Source organism: Sebastes fasciatus, chromosome 8, assembly GCF_043250625.1.
Source record: "Sebastes fasciatus isolate fSebFas1 chromosome 8, fSebFas1.pri, whole genome shotgun sequence".
Lineage (NCBI taxonomy): Eukaryota > Metazoa > Chordata > Actinopteri > Perciformes > Sebastidae > Sebastes > Sebastes fasciatus.
Window position 1 is genome coordinate 23,139,077 of NC_133802.1, and position 21,827 is coordinate 23,160,903.

Here is a 21,827-nt window from a genome sequence, read left to right on the forward strand (position 1 = left end):
TGCCCTGAACGGAGCCATGACGTTTTGGACGCTGCCCCGCAGCAGAAGTTACAGTATGAAAACTGAGACCCTCTAAAAATAGTCTTGCCCTAGCAAAGCACAGACTCCCCGTCATGGAGTGGAAACTAATGCAGCAAGATGCATTCTGCACTATAGGTTCAAATAGGTTCTGTGGCTCAGAGGGTAGAGCAGGTTGTCCACCAATCGGAAGGTCGGTGGTTCGATCCCCGGCTGCTCCGGGTCACATGTCGATGTGTCCTTGAGCAAGACACTTAACCCCAAATTGCTCCCGGAGGCATAGCCATCGGTGTGTGAATGAGTATTTAGATTAAATCCTGATGGGCAAAGTTGGCACCTTAGTAGCCTCTGCCATCAGTGTATGAATGTGTGTGTGAATGGGTGAATACTGACATGTAGTGTAAAGCGCTTTGAGTGGTCGGAAGACTAGAAAAGCGCTATATAAGTAAAAAAAGAAAAAAAAGAAAAAGAAAAAAAAACAGATGCATAAATCGGTCAAAAGCAGCACCTGTTGCATGTTTGCATTAAAAAAAAAAGTAAACCAAAAAGAGCTTAAATAATTCAAATTTTATTTATTGAAGCAAATCAATCAATAAAACAGACCTGACAGAATAGTCTCCTTTCCGTTTTCCTAAAGCTGATTCAGAATATCACTCAAGGAATATAATATAAAGAGACGTCAGCATATTTCCTTTGACATAATTTTCTGTTTTGACAAAGCTGCATGATCTCATTATAGCACTGCCAGGTGCAGCTCACTAGGGGGTTTCTTTAGCTATCACACACGGGAATGTATCCACCATACTGCAACAACAGTTTCCTGATTAAGCTTTAAAAAACAATGTAGCACATGGAAATGCAAATACATGTACTTTGAGTACACACGACAGATGACAGGCAAAGTATTTGAAGCACACCATTAAAAAGAGAGATCAGTAAACGGTATAAAAGCTCTGAGAACAAAGACTTGCTTCAGGTAAAGTCGACACATTTTACCACGCGATACAAACTCTACAGCCGGTTAAAAAGGTTTGATTCCCTCTCATTTTCACTGGATTATAATTCATTTTATAGAATATTATAACCACTCTTGTATGGCCAAATTGAGAAAGGGTGGGGCTTTTATAAATGTACATACATCCTGGTTGTCGCCGTCTATAAAGAACAACCCTCCACAACTCAAAAACAAACCTCACTAATTCACTACTCTAGCATATCCAAAAAGATACATAAAAAAACAATAGGAAATAACATGTGGGACCTAATGAATACAAGATCTGTGACTACAGTATACGTTAGCAACCCAGAGTGAGAAGCAAATGAATGTCCAACTTGACAGAATGCCGGTGTTGGGAGTGCTCGTCCTATTCATTCGGATTTGGGTTGGCATCAGGATACTGGGAGAGGTCGAAGGTAAGCACTTTACTGATGACACAATCTCCTTGCTGTGGATGGAAGAGAAAGAAAAGCAGTTAATACTTAAATCATATGTACTGTGACGGCCCCTTTGTTTGGATCCTCTGTTTTCTACCTGCAGGGATGCAGACATGTGGAGTGTAATCAGCGGCACCTGGGCCCGGCATGCTTAACAGCCTGAGCATGCAGCAGTCTGCTGCTGGCAGATCTCCTCTCACCACACATCACTGTGCTCTGGCTTTTGGTTGCTTTTCCTTGTTTTTACAGCACAACAACCATGCAGCACATTTCCACGCATCCACTTCCTACACTACTGACTTTACAGATTCCTCCAATACATTAATTTGATTTATTTTAACGTACTTTTGGTGAATAAATCACTTTATTTGTTAAGCTTATCTGTGACAGTACAGCAGACGTTTCCAATGTGCATTTTGCAACAACAGCTCAAGACGCTTTTTTTATTTTAGCAGGTTTCTGCTGGATTCTGGACAGGATCAGGCATATGTTTTAATGATGCCATGTTTGAAACTGTACATACCAGATATTACTATATGACAGATATGACTATTATTCCAAATATATAATACACATTTTCTGCAGTATTTACCAAAATTCATTTTAAGACTTTTTAATACCACATAGAATGCAATTTAATACCTTTCTCAAGGTCATACAGGTCAAAACCATTAAAAAAATAGTAGGGACAATAAGGCGTATTATTTATTATGTACATTCATTTATTAAAAATGTTCAACACTTTTGTCATTACTTCCTAGCTGTATATAACAATTTCTAGTTATATAATTAATAAATTAACTTGACTTGGACCCAAAGAAGTCCACAATTGATGGATGGATTAACCAATTAAAAAATCATTAATTTGCTTTTGTTAATTTAAGTTTTTTGCTAAATTGACCTGCATGCACAATCCACTGTCGTACCAATCTCACTTGTGGTTATAGATCATCATCTCTCAACAGCCTGTGACCACATGAAAACATATTATACCGAATGTATGAAAAAAATATTCAAGACCTTTGTAAATAAAAGGGAACTGAATTCAGTGCTTTTTAAGACTTTCCACGACCAGCAGATCTAAGCTTAATGGTTGTGCTTTATTTTGCAGTTTGCACTGTATTTTGTTTAGACAGTATGGAAAAACCCACCTCTGGATAAACACCGATGAGTGAGTCTGCCTTGGTGTAGAATTCCTCTTTCAGGGAAATGACGATGGCCTGGAAGTTCAGCACCGACTGGTCTTTGATATAATTTGCAACCTTGAGGGTACAGAGGGAGATTAAGAGTTGTAGTTTGTATTTAATGTGATGAGTGGCATTAATATATATATATATATATGTATATATATACAAAAAAGAAACCAACATTGATGAAAGGCTGAAGTCACTGAAACAAAATATAATTTTACAGACCTTGCCGATGTTAGTGTTGTCCAGAGCAGCGTCGATCTCATCCAGGACAAAGAAGGGGGCGGGTTTGTAGCTGGAGACAAGCAGGAGAGACGTTAACAATATTCCAACAGGGCAATGCAAATAAATCAAACATTTATTAAGACTCTGTACCTGTGAATAGCAAAGAGCAGAGCCAGGGCAGCAACAGTCTTCTCTCCTCCAGACAGGTTGTCCATGGGTCGGAACCTCTTTCCTGGAGCCACACAGTTATAGTTGATGCCATCTAGATACGGCTCCTCAGGGTTTTCTGGGCCCAGGAAAGCCTGCAGGAGAGGGACACACTCATTGTAAAACATACCAAATACAAAGTACATGATCTGTGACTTGTGTTTTACTGTCATAGCATAAACCACATTTTGTACAAAGACATTGAATTTATGTAGGTCATTGTAAAAACTAAATTGAGTCATACCTGGGCACTGCTGTTGCGTGAGAGGGCCTTGTAGATCTCATCAATGTTGGTGGCCACTGACTCAAAGCACTGATTGAAACGATCATACCTTTCCTTCTTGATCTGCTCAAAGGCTTGCTTGGCCTTCTTGGCTCTCTTACGAGCAGCCTCAAACTCTGAAGGAAAGACAAAAAACAAAACCGTGAGATCCCACAAAGGGATAACCTTAGCAAGAGCTCTAGAAAGGTACTGTAGCCTGCATCACTTCCTTTCTCTCTCTCTCATTTAATCCCATCCTCTCTAACATTATCATCCCATCTCACCGTCACTGGTCTCTTGGAACTTGTCCCTGACACTCTCGAGCTTCTCCATGGCCTTCATGTTGGGCGCACTGATCCTCTGCAGGATACTCTGCTGCTCGTTCAGACGCTGCTGCAGTGTGTTCGTCTCCGCCTTGATCTCTTCCTCTGACAATGCATCCTGCAGAACGTCAAACAGGACTAAATAAGTACACCTTAAACTATAGATGTCACACCTCTTTACATTTCCTCTTTTGTGTATTGTTAAGCACTTTTTAACTGTGTAGAGAAAAGTGCTATATTATTATTATCACCGTCAACCAGAAAACCAAATAACACAAATCCAGAGAGCTGACGTCACATTTAAATAAAATGAGGTGAGGAGGTCCAGTTGGACTGTTTCTTTCCTGAATCCTTTGAACTCTGCGATAAAGATGGTCCGCTAGTGCCTATATTGGTATTTTTGCTTATTGTGATGTCATTTCTTAGAGTATCTTTAAATTCTTCATATCCCTAAAATCTGTACAGCATAAGCTAAAAGGTTGTGACAGTCAATAAACCATAATAATTGACAAAACTGTTGAAATTGTGTCATAAATACAAAAAAAAAAAAAAGTTTTTTTCATAAAATGTTACTAAATAAACATACGAAACGTATTGATCCGAAAGATTTCTAAATGTAGAAACATGAACAAAATATTTCTTAATGCTTGATAAATTATTTGAACTAAGCACATTTTTTAGTTTTTGAGATATACTCATTTTAATGAGCAGAACAAATGCAAAGGTGTTTTGATAGTTGTTGCGTTCCGCACGTAACGTAACTACGTCATAACAAGCGTACATTTTTCCGTGATGACGGGAGAGACAGCTACCTTGGCTTTCTTCTGCAAAAAGAATGAATGCTCTGGCTATTATGGTTTTTATTTTACATCACTTTAAACAGGATTATGTAAACAGCAATCTTCCGCTGGGAAATTTTGTCACTACGTTTTGTACCGTACGTAACGTGATGACGGAAAGACAGATGCCTTGGCTTTCCACTGCAAAAAGAGTGAATGCTCTCGCTATTACTGTTTTATTTCACATCAACGTTTTGTAACTAAATCTAAACTTTACTACCTTAAGGTCTTCAGTCAGGTTGCTGTAGTCGATCTCTATGAGAGCCTCTTTAGCGAGAACAGTGCTGGACGTCCTCTGGCTGCTGGTCTCCTCTGGCTGGGAGCTCCCCTGGATCATCAAAACAAAAACAAAAGGATCTCATTTTCTGTTTCACTCTCAATAGTAAAAAGTTAGCGCCTGTAGGAGTGTGTTTGTGAGTACCTCTCCCTGGCTGATATCATCCATAGTTCCAGAACGAAGAGGCAGCCTGATGTCCTGCATTTTGCAGGCTTGCAGCAGGTTGTGACGGTCGCTGCGCTTCTGCTCCAGTTTGGTCTCAATGGCTGTGACCTCCTTCTGGAGCTGAGTCAACTCCCTGGAAAATGCAAAAACAACATTTTTAGCACAACGGGTAATATTTATATCATATGACGTGAAAAATATAAATGTTTATGTGTGTGTTTGCAGCCACTGACTTGTTGGCTCCACCCAGTTTCTTGCGGATGTCCTCCATGTCGTGGTTCTTATCATTGACTTCAGATTTCTTGGTGAGGTGCTGGTTCTTTAGGTCCTGCAGTTGGGCCATCGTCTCATCAATGATCTTCATGTGTCTGTGCTCCTCCTGCAGAAAGATGACAAAAAGACAGTGTGTCAGTGTGCTGACTTGACTATGACTTGCCCCAAAACTGCATGTGATTATCATAAAGTGGGCATGTCTGTAAAGGGGAGACTCGTGGGTACCCATAGAACCCATTTTCATTCACATATCATGAGGTCAGAGGTCAAGGGACCCCTTTGAAAATGGCCATGCCAGTTTTTCCTCGCCAACATTTAGCGCAAGTTTGGAGCGTTATTTATTTATTCCTGACATGGTTGGTACCAATGGATTCCTTAGGTTTTCCAATTTCATATGATGCCAGTATCTTCCCTGTAGCTTTAAAACTGAGCCTGCTACAACCTCAAAGTCGCAAGTTGCGTTAAAGAAATTAGCAGCGTTAAAACAAATTTGCGTTATCGTGTTAACTTTGACAGCCCTTATTATAAGTCAAGTTTTCATCCTTCTCTTTCTGTTTTTACCTTCTTTAGTCGCTCTATTTCAGCCTCGTCCTTCTTGACGGTCTGCTCCCACATCATGACTTTCTCCTGGTCCTCCTTCAGCTGATTCTTCTCATAGTCTACCTGGATACCCAGACGGGTCTTCTGGGTCTCAAACTCAAGACTGAAGCGAAAGGTTGCGTTTCAGGTTAGACAACATAGGAAACAGGACAGCTTAACTAACAATGTGGAAAGAACTGACACTTAAACGGACTCAATACTAAACTCACCGCTTCTTTGCGATCTCATTCTGCCTCTTCACCTTCTCCTCCTCGAACTCTCTGATGTTCCTCACTCCAATCTCCTTACAGAACTCAATAAACACCTCATCCTCCACCTGGAAAAGAAGAACATTTATATTGACGTTACAGCAATGCCACATATTCATAGACAGGCTTGTAAATGGACCTCACTGTGTGTCAGTCTCACCAGGTTCATGCGGTCTCGCAGGTCGGTGATCTCCTTCTCACGGGAGTTGATGATCCTCTTGATGTCGTTGATGCGAGGACCAAAGTTTGCCAATTCACTCTCGAGCTTAGACTTCTCCTGCATGACACAAATGAAGCAAGTTTTAATACAACAGTCACTATAGCAATAACAGGAAGAGGGAAATACTGAGGTGTGACCAGGCTGTACCTGCATGTTGAGGGAGAGGTGACGGGTTTTTGTCTGTTCCAGATCACTCTGGGAATACTTGAGTCTCATCTGCAGACCGTGGGCCTGAGACTGCACCTGACGCAGCTCGGCCTCCTTCCTCTTGGCCTTCATTTGCTCCTACAAAGAAAAACATTGTTTTGTGTTGTGAATTTACTTCCAATTCACAATCCATCAAACTCCAGTCAAAAATTCACATTTTGAAGTTATCCAGGGGTTTCAACTGCAGTCCAACAAATATTTTGACTCAAAAAACTTTTCAAGATATCCTGATAACTAACTAACAGACAGACAGAGAAGACCAGTAATGATCAAAGTTACCTTGAGCTCTTCAGTGAGTTTTTCTTTCTTCTCCTTGAGCTTGTCCACCGCCTTCTCATCCCAGCGCCTGGCCTTGGCCTTCAGGTCGCTGGCTCCTCCAGAGATGACTCCAGACTTCTGGAACAGAGTTCCGTCCAGGGCTACCGTCTGGACACGGGGGACAAGTGGAGGTTAGGAACAAGAATAGACTAAATTCACATCTACCAAATCATTAGGTGGACATCCTAGCTTTCACAACCCTTCCATATTCATGACACATATATGTTGATAATATATGTAAAAGTTAGTGTTCCTAAATGAAGTAAAATACCTTGTGTCTGTACGGCCCTCCGAAAGCGATCCTTCGTGCATCCTCTACGTTCTCGCAGACCAGGGCGTTGCCACAAGCATACTGGAGGGCTTTCTTGATGTGGGGGGGCTCATAGCGAATCACATCAATCACCAGTTTGGCTCCTCGCAGCTCTCTCAGTTTCTCATCTGTTGGTTTCACCTTTGATAAGACAAGAGAAAAGCACATTTAAAATTCCCATCAAGTCTTTTTTTGAGGGCCATTTCCAGTAGGAAACTGGAGTCTGAGTTTAAGCAAGAAATGAATAACCTGATATAGCCATCTGTAAAAGTGTAGCTTGTAAACTATGCACACAAATTAATGATGTTTCAATTAGTAGCTTTGAAATGAACAAAAGGCTACAAATTAGGTGGATGTTCATAAGCACCGTCAGAGTGGTAAAAGATGCTTTATGGTCAATTAAATCTTGTTTTTTTCATTTGACAACAGTAGGATTTTCAGTTGAGATTTGTCTAGAGCTGTAACGGTCTGTGTATTCGTACCAAACTGTCAAAGTACAGCAGTCACACTATGTAGATAGATGCAGTGTAATGTGGAACCAAAATTCACAAGCGCGAGTTCCAACCGGATACTTTTAGCTGTAGGGCGTTAGCAACATATGCAAAATGTAGAGCTACCATCTGTACTTTCTAGTATTCACCTCAAGGTAGTCGAGAGGCAGGAAGGTCTCGGGTTCTCCTCTCTGCTCCTTGATGTACTGAATACAATCTCTGCCAGTCTTCTCTGAGTCAACAATGATGGCGTCCATGTTCTTGCCCAACACTTTGGTCACAGCAATCTGATACTTCTTCTGAGTGGGCTGGCACAGGTCGATTAGACGACCATACTGCAGAGAGAAAGCTTATATTTACCAATCTGAATATATTCAACGCTTAAATAAATGAAGTAGAGAAGCACAAAACTGTAGACTTGCATGCAGGAGATCAGTAGATAACATTGTGCTGAATACTTACCACAGAGCCAGGGTAGAGTCTTTTGATACTCTCCATGATCTCAGCCTTGCGCTGCTGGCGACTGTTCTCCTGCCTGTCGATTCTGGCGTCTCCCAGTTGCTCCATTACCTACAGCAAAATCCAATAATAATGGGATTCATTATAGACTTTTTCATTTGTCAAACACGGGAATAACTAATAACATTATCAACAGGAGTGTCAGTGTCAGTGCCAGGCCCCGGGATTGTGCATGCTGGCGCACCGGCTTGGATTACTGGCACACCTAGCCGTCATTTATGTTTTATTGGTCACACTTGTGCTTTTCCCTGTGGAAATGTCTGCAGTGAGAAACATCTATTGATTCACAGGGAGAAATTTAGTTTTCTCCTGCTCACTTCCAGGGCACAGGTTAGTTACACAGAAGATGCAGCTTGAAGTATTGCTTCAAAACACTGTTACAGGGCATGCAGTCATGAACTCAAGTTCTTCCAGAGAATGATCTCTAACAACTACAGCACACTGAAATCATTGACAGTAAGCTAAGATGACAACATTTGAAGTCCTTCGCTGTTCTTTCCCTGTGTGGATGTATTAAGCACCTGGTTGAGCTCCGTGTTGATCTCATCGATTCTCCTCTTGGCCATCTCCACCTCCTCCGTCAGCTCCTCCTCCATGCGCTTCTGCTCATCCAGCGACTGCCTGAGAGGTAACAGGACAAAAGCGTGAATATGAAAAAAACCTGGGAAATCAATAAGCTGAACATATACAGTATCACTGGTCGAACACTACAAAAAATGAGAACAACATACCTGCTGGTGGTAATGTAATCCTCTAATTTCTCAATACGTTTCTGGTTTTCCTCAATTTCACGGATCTTTTGTTTGATTTTGGCCTGGAGAGAAGCAGCGAAATATATGGTATATTTAAAAATCCATCTAGTCTGGCGAAGTCAAAGCTGCCATCATTATCTTATTTACCTCCGTCTCCACTTTCTTCCTCTCCTCCAAGTCGAGGCGGTCCTGGTCGGCCTTCTGGTCGCGGTTGAACTTCTCCAGCTCCTGTGCCAGGGTGGCAGCACGTTTACTGGCCTCCTCCTTCAGACGATGGTACTGCTTGACCTGGGGGGAGAGAGAAACAGTGGGTCGTATAAAGCCATCTATAATTTAAGATCGATCTGATTTAATAACATCATCACAAAAATTGGAGTTTCACACCGAAAACCTGTGATTTGTATGTTTTAGCTTTCAAATTGTACCATAATCTTAATGTGAAACCAAACCATGAAATTCATTTTAAGAAGCCAAGAGTGCCTGTGCAAAAAATACATAGTTGTATTGAACACTATACAGTCAGTTAGGATGTTAGTCAGATATTTTTACTTTAATCTTAATACAGTTTAAATGACTCCCTGAAGAATTAGTACCAGCGTACCAGTACTTCAGTTGTATCTACTAAATAAAATCCAGTAAATAATAAATGACTGATTCTTAATATATTATGAATCGAGGGGCCTCAGACCTGGTTTTCCTCCAGGGTGAGGTCCTGGCCCTGGCTCTGTGCCTCCTCCTCCATGCGCTCCTCAAAGTCTTGCTTGGCCAGCTCCACCGCCTTCATCTCTTTATCCAGCTCATCCATGTCCCCCTTGCGTTTCTTGTACATCTTCTGGGCATTTTGCAGTGACTTGCGCGCCGCCTCGAGCTTCTTGATCTTGTGTGAGGTGTTCTCTTTGGCCTTGATGTACATCGGCCTCTTTTGGTTCAGCTCAGAGTCTTTCTCTCTGTGGGCAGAGTCGAGTGATTAACCAACAGCCCTGGGTTTTAAAAGGCTTTAGTCATACAGTAGGTCATCTGAGAAGTACATGTCATCGTCACTTACTTGATTTCTTTCTCAATGGTCTGCTGCTCCCTCATCAGTCTGCCCAGCTCTTTCTTCTTGTCCTTCAGCTCCTCCTCCACGTGGTCCATCTTTTTACGATCCTTATCGATCTCCTTGTTCCGCTGGGCCAGCTCTTTGTTCAGCTTCTCAATCTCAGTCTCGTTGTGGTACAACTTGAAAAGCTGCATTTGGACACTAGCCCTGGCCACTTCGTCTTTCAGACGTTGGTAACGCTCAGCCTGGTGGAATGATGGGAAGACAGACAGACAGTGTGATATGCTATATTATAGGTGTTTTGCAACACTGAGTTTAAAACCTCCATGTCAAGAGTGTCATGGCGAAAATAGGCAGCAATAACATAAGACAAACAACACTAACTATGCAGCAAATCAACATGGGTAATCAAATTGTAAAACTAATCAGAAGCATATCTTAGCAACTAACCCTAACTGCGAGTCAAGGGGCAAAAGTTACATGAAGCATTTCATTTCCAATCCGAGCAGGACACAATCACATAGAAGTAAATGTAACTCGAGTACATACCTCCTCTTTCTCTTGCTTGGCTTCTTTTCGCTCAGCGGCAATATTCTTCTTACGATGGTAATTAAACTGTGTGTCCTCCTCTGCTTTCACCATTTCCTTCTTCCTGCGGTCGTACTCCTGGGCCAGCTCTCCAGAACGAGAGATTTCCTCAAACAGAGCTGTACGCTCCTTTGGGTTCTTCATGGCAATAGACTCCACAGCCCCCTGGAGGCAGAATAAACAGGGAACAACGGTTAACACAAGACATTTATATTTTGGGTCTCTCCTCTAATTGGCCGAGTCACATTCAAAGCTGTGATACCCAGTGAAGGTGCCTGTATGGCATAAAAGAAAACAAAGCTAACCTGCTACCAGGGTTGTTTATCAATTACTTTTAATCATCAGTGATCCAATATTATTTATGCAATCTTCATCTTACATATGCAAATGCAATAAGCAACTTCAACTGATTCTTAACCGTACTGAAATCACTGTAACAATTGTCTGATTGCAGACCTGTGGCTTAGTACAGAAGAATTATGAAATTGTAAAATTATCTTGGAAAAGATTTTTAGGATTCCAGTCTCACCTGGAAGACCAGGAAGTTCCTAGCCTTGATCAGAATGCCAAGTTTTTCCAGCTCTTCGCTGTATTCAGGCAGGCCCACCACCTTGCTGTTGATGCGGTACTCAGATGAGGAACCTGATGCATGCACACACCACACACACATTAAAGGGGATAAAACATCAGAAACATTAGCTCGTCATAGCAAATACAAGACGGCTGCTTTCATTAAAGTTGTCCAATTGACAATCTTACAATAAACATATACAGTATATACATAATAAAATGTGTTGCCTAACTAGCTTTGATAATGTAATGACAAAAATAAAGTTCTGCAAAGCAAAGTGTGACATCTCAGACTGAATAATTGAACACGAGGTGCTTTTATATGCAAAGAGTACTGGCAGGATTTTAAGGCAATGCTTCAAAATGTTAAAACTCATGGTTGTGCGGCTGTGCCCGGATATATGGGCGTATAGAAGCACTGATGCAACAATACACTATTTATTTTAATGATGCACAGTTCATGCCTTCTAATTTCAGGCAAAAGTTACAGAAGAAAGTTATTAGACCGGCGTTTTTCATTTCACACATATAAGCATTAATGAAACTGAAGCATTCATTCTAACATGAGTGTCAATAGCGTTTCATACCAATGATGGCCCTTGTGAAGGAGCGTTCCTCTCCGTTATCCTCCTGGTACACCATGCTGACAAAAGCTCTGTTGGCAGCTGGCTTCCCTACTGGTGCTCCATGGATCAGATCCTTCAGCGTCTTCACACGCAGGTTGCTGGTCTTCTCTGCCAACACGAAGCTGATGGCATCCATGAGGTTGGACTTACCTACAACAACAGCAAGCAGATTTTTAGTAATAACCTATACAAACCTGTTTCAAGCTTTGTTTATTCTTTAGAAAACAGCATTTTATCAACTCAAGGCCACCTTAACCCCTGCAAGAGATGATTACAGTAGCCTGTAACTACAACATTGCATGCATTTACTGTACTTTTGGAATGAGCTGTGTGCAAAAAGCACCAAAGTCGAGGGGGAGTGCAACAGAAAGTGATTGTTTCTTCCTCTTGGAATGTGCAAAATGATGTTAAAAATCAAGGATTGAGAGTCACGCTGGACATAACCTATATGTGTATCACAAAGATGAGAAACTATAACTTTGCAAAAAAAGAAAATGTGATAATATTAAACATTTACACAGAGGAAAAACAAAGATTGATCACGTACACAACAAATGAATTACTATGCACACATGCAGCATTGTTCATGTTGATAAATCACAGATTGTAACACCAAAAAAACATTGAAATAAACAAAAACAGAGTGCAGAATGGTAACGTTAGGTGGTAGGATAATTGGTACGACATGTAGTCAAACTGTTACCAGATAATCTAACACAAGAAAATTTATATTTTGGGTCACTGCTCTAATTGGCTGAGTCACATTCAAAGCTGTGATACCCAGTGAAGCTGCATCTATGTATGGCTGTAATGGAAAATTACATTGTATGTAATGATGACTCTTTATGCAACAGTGGAAAGTTACTGTCTGTGTGCTCTTCCCTCATGTAGTGGGAAAGTACTGAGTGTTTACTTTTACTGGGACACTGTCTGTGCAAAACAACTCCTTTTCTCACAGTCCCTGTTGTAGATTTCTATATATATATATATATATATATCACATTGTAATAATCTCCTGCAGTGCACTCTTCTGCAGACTTTGTGCAACTCTGTATAACCAGTGCCTCTTCTTGCAAGAATAAAATACAACAAAGACATTTCATCTGTTTGAGATCCTTATTTCAACGTTCATTAAGACGCATCCTGGAATATTGACAGAATTTCCATTACAATTGCATAAAAGAAAACAAAGCTAACCCACTACCAGGGTTGTTTATCTATTACTTTTAATCATCAGTGATCCAATATTATATGTGCAATCTTCATATTAGAATAGAATAGAAAGCTTTATTGTCATTGTATTAAATACAACGAGATTTCACAGTTTGCCACTTCTGGTCAGTGCTTTAAAAACAAATACTTGACAAGACTAAACGAGGCAGATAAAACATATAACAGGTAAAACACATAGTTAACATAAAATAAATAAAATAGGTAAAGTTGATGTAATAAATAAATATAAAAAGAAGTGTTACACTAGAAGAATAAAATATATAAAATAAATGTAATGTAAACAGACTTGCACTTGTAAAACTACATATGCAAATGCAATAAGCAACTTCAATTGATTCTTAACCGTACTGAAATCTTGCTGTCCAGCCAGTCAGACATATATAACTCTATATAAGATAAGATAAGATGAACCTTTATTAATCCCCAAAGCAGCAACATCAGCAAACAGAGTGAAACACAGGAGAGGTAAAAGGTATACAACAATTATAAAAACAATAATAGAGATATAAAAGATAGAGTGAATGGGTGAACATAGTGTGTACAGTCCTTCAATAAATACATGTAGCATGTGCAATAAATAAATGTAATATGTACAGTGCAGTCTATAAAGTGGTATATAGGATGTATAGTGTAAAGTAAGTGTAAAGTGTGCCAGTGGTTAGAGTCCAAGAGGGTTGCAGATATAGTGCACGTTTAAAGGTAGATATGGTGCACGTTTAAAGGCAGATATGGTGCACGTTTAAAGGCGGATATAGTGCATGTTTAAAGGTAGATATAGTGCGTGTTTAAAGGTAGATATAGTGCGTGTTTAAAGGTAGATATAGTGCGTGTTTAAAGGTAGATATAGTGCGTGTTTAAAGGTAGATATAGTGCGTGTTTAAAGGTAGATATAGTGCGTGTTTAACGGTAGATATAGTGCATGTTTAAAGGTAGATATAGTGCATGTTTAAGGGTAGATATAGTGCATGTTTAAAGGCAGATATAGTGCATGTTTAAAGGTAGATATAGTGCATGTTTAAGGGTAGATATAGTGCATGTTTAAAGGCAGATATAGTGCATGTTTAAAGGCAGATATAGTGCATGTTTAAAGGCAGATATAGTGCGTGTTTAAAGGCAGATATAGTGCGTGTTTAAAGGCAGATATAGTGCATGTTTAAAGGTAGATATAATGCATGTTTAAAGATAGATATAATGCATGTTTAAAGATAGATATAATGCATGTTTAAAGATAGATATAATGCATGTTTAAAGGTAGATATAATGCATGTTTAAAGGTAGATATAATGCATGTTTAAAGATAGATATAATGCATGTTTAAAGATAGATATAATGCATGTTTAAAGATAGATATAATGCATGTTTAAAGGTAGATATAATGCATGTTTAAAGATAGATATAATGCATGTTTAAAGATAGATATAATGCATGTTTAAAGATAGATATAATGCATGTTTAAAGGTAGATATAATGCATGTTTAAAGCTAGATATAATGCATGTTTAAAGGTAGATATAATGCATGTTTAAAGATAGATATAATGCATGTTTAAAGGTAGATATAGTGCACGTTTAAAGGTAGATATAATGCATGTTTAAAGGTAGATATAGTGCACGTTTAAAGGTAGATAGTGCGTGTTTAAAGGTAGATATAATGCATGTTTAAAGATAGATATAATGCATGTTTAAAGGTAGATATAATGCATGTTTAAAGATAGATATAATGCATGTTTAAAGGTAGATATAGTGCACGTTTAAAGGTAGATATAATGCATGTTTAAAGGTAGATATAGTGCACGTTTAAAGGTAGATAGTGCGTGTTTAAAGGTAGATATAATGCATGTTTAAAGATAGATATAATGCATGTTTAAAGGTAGATATAGTGCACGTTTAAAGGTAGATATAGTGCATGTTTAAAGGTAGATATAGTGCACGTTTAAAGGTAGATATAATGCATGTTTAAAGGCAGTGATCCAATATTATATGTGCAATCTTCATCTTACATATGCAAATGCAATAAGCAACTTCAATTGATTCCTAACCGTAGTGGAATCTTGCTGTCCAGCCAGTCAGACATGCCTGAACCAGAGATGAACCAGAGATGAACCAGAGGTTGTGCTCTCTAAAGACAGCAGAGCAGCGCTGCACTGTGTTTACCGTTAGCCGGTGCTAGCTTAGCATTAGTGAACAATCATAACATACCAGATCCGTTGGGTCCGATGATCGCAGTGAACTTGTGGAAAGGTCCAATGATCTGTCTGCCTTTATACGACTTGAAGTTCTCGATCTCTATGAGCTTTAAATAACCCATCTTCGTGATATTAGTGTCGCTGTTCTGCAGTGAATGTGAGCTAGTACGATGCTAGCTGGCTAATGCTAACAAACTGATGTTTACCCGAGCAAAGAAGTCAAAGACGATACGTGAAGTGAATGACGCTCTCTGTTCTGTGTTGTTCTGTTAGGCCCTGTGCATGTGTCACATTATGACGTGCATGTTTAGTTTAATCGTCTAACTAGCTTCATAAGCTTCGTCGCGGCGGTGACAACAATGCGCCATTTTACAATCCGACAGGAAGAAGACTCGAGCGCGCGAGACACGAAATCTCGGAAAAGATATCGCGAGATTTAACGGAGTTTTGTTCTCACTGTAGTAGATGGGAATTCCGGCTCTTTGTTAGTGAGCCAGATCATTTGGCTCAGCTCACCGAGAAGATAGATAGATAGATAGATAGATAGATAGATAGATAGATAGATAGATAGATAGATAGATAGATAGATAGATAGATAGATAGATAGATAGATAGATAGATAGATAGATAGATAGATAGATAGTAACTTTATTAATCCCGAGGGAAATTCAAGTTTCCAGCATCACAGTTCCATAGTGCAAAACATGTTAGTAAAAAGGCAGTAAAAAAAAAGTTAGAAGTGCAAAGTACAAAAAAATATACCAGATATAAAAATACAAGGAGATGAAGAAAACTGTTAAAACTGAATATAGTGCAGGGTAACAGCTGTGATACACGACTATTAAAAATGTGAATATAGTGCAGAGCCGGTTCTTTCTTTTTTGTTTCCAACTGTCACTCATCTTGTCTGCTATTTGCGCACCGCACTCCTCTCTCTTTCTCTCCTCCTCTCCCTCCTTCTCTGTAACTGTAGACCGTCACCTCCGCCCCTCCCTGCTTGATGGTATGATCCTTGTCTGTCATCACCTGATTGGTCGCACGGACGTCATCAACACAACATTCTAGCCTCCGTGCTTTCCACGCTCCCCATTCATTGTCTATGTAAGCAGCCGTGCAATGCATTCGATGTAGCGTGGCATCGCGCTTCGAGAAACGGAGCGTCACGACGCCCGCTCCTCATTTGCATAAAGTTGAGGGCTAGTCTACTTTATGCAAATGACGGGCGTCCGACGCGACTCGCCGCCTCTCGAAACTCCCGAGAATCTTTTAAAATAAACGTTGTCGATTCAAAATAAAGACAGATTTAGCAACTGCATGGCTTATTTCTCGCCTCAAATGTTTTCAGAAACACATTTCCGTGAACTATTTTCGTGAAATAAGAGAAGAAAGTTTCCAAACGAGCCTCCATACTGGTTCCGGTTTGAAAGCTGGGAGCAGCAGCCCACGGAGGGAAAGCGTTCATCCAATCAGGCGGGGAGAGCCTTGTGTCTAGAGACAGCCCACCAAGCCTCCAATGCTGGGAAGCGGGGCGTGCCCTCGCGATAAAAAACGCCCCTGTGGACACGTACCATTAACGTTCACTTAAAAGAGCCGGCTCTTTGAACCGGCTCGTTCTTGACCGACACATCACTAGTTCTCACGAGTCACGACTTCAGGATTAATTGTGCCCCTTTTATTCATTCCACCACTATAATGTTAAAGTAATCTGAGTTACACACTACATTATGTTAGTTTCAGAGAGCCTTAATGTTCTGGGTCTTTTATGATTTATGTCAAACAAAACACAAACTGTGCATCTGTAAAATAATACCATGAGTTGCCATGGTTACTAAGGGGATCCAAACACAAACAGGATCCTACCAAAGGAAACAGCTTCATCCACTGAGGTGTTAAAGGGGTCTAAAAAGTCCACAACTGCTGCAATAATTTAACCAAATCTGTAAAGTCAGAGGTAAGTGCTACTTTAGATCTGTGATCACTGTCTTATCTTTAAAGAAAATAAGTTGTGATATTCATACTGTGCAATATTTTCAGGTGGAATTTAATTTTATTCTCACTGTGCAATATCATTTTCCACTTGTGCAATTTTGTTAATAGTCTGTTTATTGTCAATACTGTATATACTGCTCCAATTTTTATACTTCTATTTAAATGGTTCATATTTTGTTACACTTTGTTTAGCTCTTTTTTTTTACTGTGTTAGCTGATGCATCTTGTTTTTTGCACTATCCCCTTTGCTGTTGTACACTGCAAATTTCCCCACTGCAGGACTAATAAAGGAATATCTTATCTTATCTTATCTTATCTTATCTTAAAATACAACTGAACTGAAAAAACATCCAATACAGTCAACAAAGCCTCTACAGGTTTTGGTGTGATGTTGTCAGATCATGATAGGATCAAATCTGGCAAGAAGATGAATGCATTAGGGTCTGATAGTTCATTTAAAGGTTCCATATTTTGCTAATTTTCAGGTTCATACTTGTATTTTGTGTTTCTACTAGAACATGTTTACATGCTGTAATGTTCAAAAAAAACTTTATTTTCCTCATACTGTCGGCCTGAATATGCCTGTATTCACCCTCTGTCTAAAACGCTCCGTTTTAGCGCATTTTGACAGAATTGCGACAGAATTGCGTTGCTAGGCAACAGCTTGGGTCCATGTGTACTTACTGTCAGCTGATGACATTTACATTCACTGCAACCAGGAAATAAACTGGGACACATTTAGAATGTTTATGTTTAATTCTGTGTAAAGGGTCTAAATATTGTATATTTGTGACATCACAAATGGGCAGAAATCCTGACAGCTTGTTTCAAATGCAGAGTTTCTGAATACGGGCTGTGTGTATTTCCCTGTGGATTGAGTGTTTCGATACTTTCACAGTATTTATATAGGACTTAAGCCTGCTTTATAATAAAAAAACATGAAAATCTCACTTTTTTATAATATGGGACCTTTAAGACAATAATTCCTTTCCAGCAAAGATATCAGCAGTGGTGTAGTGGTCATTGATGAGGTGGGTGTACTATTAGGTAGATGGGTAGATACTCTCCTATGATATTCCAATGGCTTTTTGGCTGATGTGTGGGTATACTGTAAACCACCAGAAAAAGAGGTGAGTATACTCCGTATTCCTGCGTATACCCTCCACTACACCACTATAGATATCAGCCACAATACTCAGCGTTGTAATGCTGTGTCTCTTCCCTGCAGGCTCATTAGAAACTGAGAAAATGTACAAAGTGGATTTGCCTGTAGACCAGTCCATAGAAAAGGCTGCGGAGAGGCGAAGGTCTGCAGAAACAGCACGCAAGGCCCGGATCTACAACACCCGGCACCGTGTGATGGGCCTCGACCTTGATGCTCTCAACAAACAGGTCCAGGAGAAAAAACATCAGCAAAACATGGAGCTGCAACGCGACAAAGCTTTCGGTAAACTATGGGCATGATGAGAGCCAGGGAGGGGTCAGAAAATACTGAGTCCAAGAATACTGCCTTAGGCCATCTCCCTTTATGAAATAACCTTTCACCAAGAATGAGCATTGATCGCAGGTGTCTTTATGTTTATTGCACTGCAGACAAGCTGAGAGAGTATCAGGATGAAGCACTACTGCAGCAAGACAATGATGAAAGAGAGAAGCGAGCAGCTTTGCACACTGACCTGACCCAGTATTGGGCCACTCATCAACGTGTAGAGGACTCACATGATGCTGATCTCAAGTGTGGCCTGAAGGGGGCATTTGAGATCACCATTCCAGAGGCCGAGCTGGGGCCTGCCAGTATGAAAATCTTTCAGGTAGGTGTGGATCAAAGACCAGGTGGAACAAAATCCAGCAATAAATAATCCCGTTATACTGTGTTTCATGTGTAGGGGGAGGATATCGGAGAGGAACAAAGGAGGCGAGAACAAATGAAAAAGAGAGACAGAGATCTGCGAGCACAGAAGGAGGACAATGAGAGAAAGCACGTGGGAGACAAGCACAGAGGTGAAAAGAGACTCACTGTAATCACTGATGAGCTAACATGGTAAAGCCTCTGTAAATCACACACATGCTTCATGCTTTCCTGCACAAACAATCACACTCCTACGCACAGCCCTTATTGCCAGGTGGCATTGATTGATGCTCATCCCACAGAGCCTTTATATGTGTGTGTGTGTGTGTGTGTGTGTGTGTGTGTCGTTGAAGAGCTTTGCACAATGGGTAATGCAGGTGTGAGAAACACACTGTATTTCCAACTTGTGTGTGTGTGTGTCACAGAGATGCTCGTGAGCAGAGAGCTGGTGCATCAGGACCTAAGGGGGGTTCAGCTACGTGCACTAGAGGAGGAGCGTAAGAAAGCTGCCCGCGTCACACTCAACAACTACAATCAAGCTCTGGTACAGTACACGCATGTGCACACACACAGATGGACACACAGATGCACACACACACCTCCTGCTGATGTGGATGCTCAAAGAGAAATCCACTGGGGGTTTTGAGCCTTGACACGGTGTTCTCAGGTGGGATCTTGATATTAAAAATTGCTAATTGAAAATGTTAAGTGATGCGTACACACACACTTGCTGCAGGAAGACGGCCATCATATTAGTTGGTACCCAGCAACGTGGATGGTTAAACTGCTCTGATGTATGCGTGGGCCCTGTCTGTTTTTTAAAAGCCTCCGCTTAGCTCTCCCCTCATTTGCCTGAACGCACTCGGCTGAATCCTCCATTGGGAGGCATCATTATAAATCCTTCAGGTCACGGTATTTTTCATGACAATTATGTGGTTTCTCTAATAACCACTCACATGCACGATGCACAAGCAAACACAACTGACTGAGTGGCTCTCTCAGGAGGACGTTCACCATATGGCTCACTCTTGGCTCCATGCGAGAGAAGTAACCACATATTTAGAGGTTGGGTTTCGTGAAGCTCACTGCTATTCTAACCATCAAGGGAATGATCAATCATAGCTGTCCCTTGGATCGGCGGTGAGGCCTCACCATGTCCTGCTCTCCCAACAGGCTGCAGAGCGCACAGAGACACTGAGGGAGCAGCACAGGAGAGAGGAGAGGGAGAATCTGGCAGAGATGCGGCACACCCTGACATCCGACATGATGACAGAGTGCGCCGAGGCAGCGGATAGCATGATGGGGGGAGGGAGGCCGCCACGGGTCCTGATAGACAGGTGGAAGGGGATGAGCCCTGAGCAGCTGAACGCCTTCCACAGGGAGAGAGAGGAACAATGTCTTCAGAAACAGGTACTGGAGTCACTCTAAAACACAATGCAACTCTATAATACACACAGTAGGGCACCAGGAGCAATTTACGGTCAAATCATATCCTCTTCTGTTCTGCAAAATTCACTTAAAACTGTGTTTCAAAACCTTTTGACTTGAAATTAAACCACAGATGGGTGACACCTTGAAGGAAAGCCATTCTTCCAAAATGTATTCCCTGTGTTTAACATGCTGGTCTAAAATGGCAAAACCAGCAAACCATTCAGTGACCCTTTGTGCCCTGTATGGATCTAAGTTCATTGTATTTCTCTACTAATTTATTTAGTTTTTTTCCTCTAATTTGTCGTTCATCTCTTTGTCTACTTGTACACCTCTCTTCACAGGTTGCATATGTCTAAAGGTTGTGACCAAAGAAGTATAATTTCTTCTCAGAAAAGTATTTCTAAAAAATGAAAATACCTTTTGGATGCCTTAAGCGAAAAAATCCTCCAGTGCTTCAAAAAAGAAGAAAGTCTAAAAATAAACCTAATTTTGCATAGCAGAAATCTGCTTTCTAATCCTATATGAACCAACTTGGAACCCCTCAGATTTATCTTGCAGACTTTGGTCATGTCCTAACCTCCAGGTTAGGAACCACTCCTTCATAAGAAAGCATAAGAAAGAAAGTTTTTTAACCCAGTATCTCACATAACAGTTCCTCTCAGGTTCAGCATTTATTACCTTTATTTATTACCATCTTTAGAGACAGCGTGACGCTGAGAAGATTCAGGACGCAGCCTGGGATCTTCAGCTCCTGAAGATGTCCAGAGCAGCGGAGGAGGAGCAGAGGAAAGCAGAAGAGCTGAGGAGAGAGAAGAGGATTCAGACAGAGCGTTACAACATGCAGCTGGCCGAAGAGCAGCAGGCACAGTGAGCACGGCACACACACACACACACACACGCACACACACACACACACACACACACACACTGACTATTCAGCAAATATATTTTGGGTGTAGGTGATGAAGTACTCTAATGTAGGATAAATAACCATTTTTGGAAACAGTTAGTCACTGTTGTGTTTGTGTGTCTCTGTGTGTCCCAGTCAGGAGTACCTGAACAAGAAGCTGTACACCAACAAGCCCAGCAAGGACTACTTCTATCAATTCAATACCAGCTCCCGCTGACCCCCACACACCTCCCCTGTGACAGTGATCTATTGATTGTTATACTTGATTGTGAAATGAATCCAGTGGTGGAATGTAACTAAGTACCTTTACTAATAAATAAACTAATAAATTCTGATGTATTATTATGGATTTAGCTACCCAGCAGTATTTAAAATGAGCTCCACCTTTACCAGCTGCAACATTAGTGATACTAATTATAACCCAGTGATATGATGTTTCTTTCTGAAATGGGAAATTCTAGATAATGAGTACTTTTACTTTTGATACTTTATGTATATTTTGATGCTAATACTTATGTACTTTTACTTAA

General features: G+C 40.6%; 2 protein-coding genes across 2 annotated transcripts; one reads left to right on the forward strand and one right to left on the reverse strand.

Annotated features, from left to right (window-relative positions):
* Positions 1-570: 570 nt before the first annotated feature.
* Positions 571-15,518, reverse strand: LOC141772909 (structural maintenance of chromosomes protein 1A). Its single transcript, XM_074644400.1, has 26 exons — positions 15,132-15,518; positions 11,663-11,851; positions 11,035-11,147; positions 10,467-10,670; positions 9,924-10,162; positions 9,567-9,825; positions 9,026-9,166; positions 8,858-8,940; positions 8,648-8,747; positions 8,070-8,177; positions 7,757-7,942; positions 7,078-7,257; positions 6,768-6,914; positions 6,429-6,566; positions 6,222-6,338; positions 6,023-6,129; positions 5,775-5,916; positions 5,174-5,319; positions 4,920-5,073; positions 4,719-4,826; positions 3,621-3,777; positions 3,319-3,473; positions 3,018-3,169; positions 2,868-2,937; positions 2,604-2,714; positions 571-1,463 (listed from the first exon to the last, which is right to left on the reverse strand). Exons 1-26 carry the CDS (start codon positions 15,238-15,240, stop codon positions 1,383-1,385), a joined length of 3,696 nt encoding a protein of 1,231 aa, XP_074500501.1. The 5' UTR covers positions 15,241-15,518; the 3' UTR covers positions 571-1,382.
* Positions 15,519-16,857: 1,339 nt separating this feature from the next.
* ribc1 (RIB43A domain with coiled-coils 1) lies at positions 16,858-21,644 on the forward strand. The gene is made up of 8 exons (XM_074644405.1): positions 16,858-17,069; positions 18,336-18,554; positions 18,701-18,918; positions 18,994-19,108; positions 19,382-19,500; positions 20,130-20,366; positions 21,088-21,254; positions 21,433-21,644. Exons 2-8 carry the CDS (start codon positions 18,356-18,358, stop codon positions 21,512-21,514), a joined length of 1,137 nt encoding a protein of 378 aa, XP_074500506.1. The 5' UTR covers positions 16,858-17,069; positions 18,336-18,355; the 3' UTR covers positions 21,515-21,644.
* The last annotated feature ends 183 nt before the right edge of the window (positions 21,645-21,827 follow it).

What these genes read in the sequence shown, in the direction of transcription:
- LOC141772909 (XM_074644400.1), bottom strand. Translation starts at nt 15,240, where the DNA reads ATGGGTTATTTAAAGCTCATAGAGATCGAGAACTTCAAGTCGTATAAA. An exon ending in GACTCTACCCTGGCTCTGTG is followed by an intron (nt 7,943 to 8,069) that starts GTAAGTATTCAG and finishes TTCTCTCTGCAG; the next exon opens with TATGGTCGTCTAATCGACCT. An exon ending in AACTCACTGAAGAGCTCAAG is followed by an intron (nt 6,567 to 6,767) that starts GTAACTTTGATC and finishes TTTTCTTTGTAG; the next exon opens with GAGCAAATGAAGGCCAAGAG.
- ribc1 (XM_074644405.1), top strand. Translation starts at nt 18,356, where the DNA reads ATGTACAAAGTGGATTTGCCTGTAGACCAGTCCATAGAAAAGGCTGCG. An exon ending in AACAATGTCTTCAGAAACAG is followed by an intron (nt 20,367 to 21,087) that starts GTACTGGAGTCA and finishes TACCATCTTTAG; the next exon opens with AGACAGCGTGACGCTGAGAA. An exon ending in GCCGAAGAGCAGCAGGCACA is followed by an intron (nt 21,255 to 21,432) that starts GTGAGCACGGCA and finishes TGTGTGTCCCAG; the next exon opens with TCAGGAGTACCTGAACAAGA.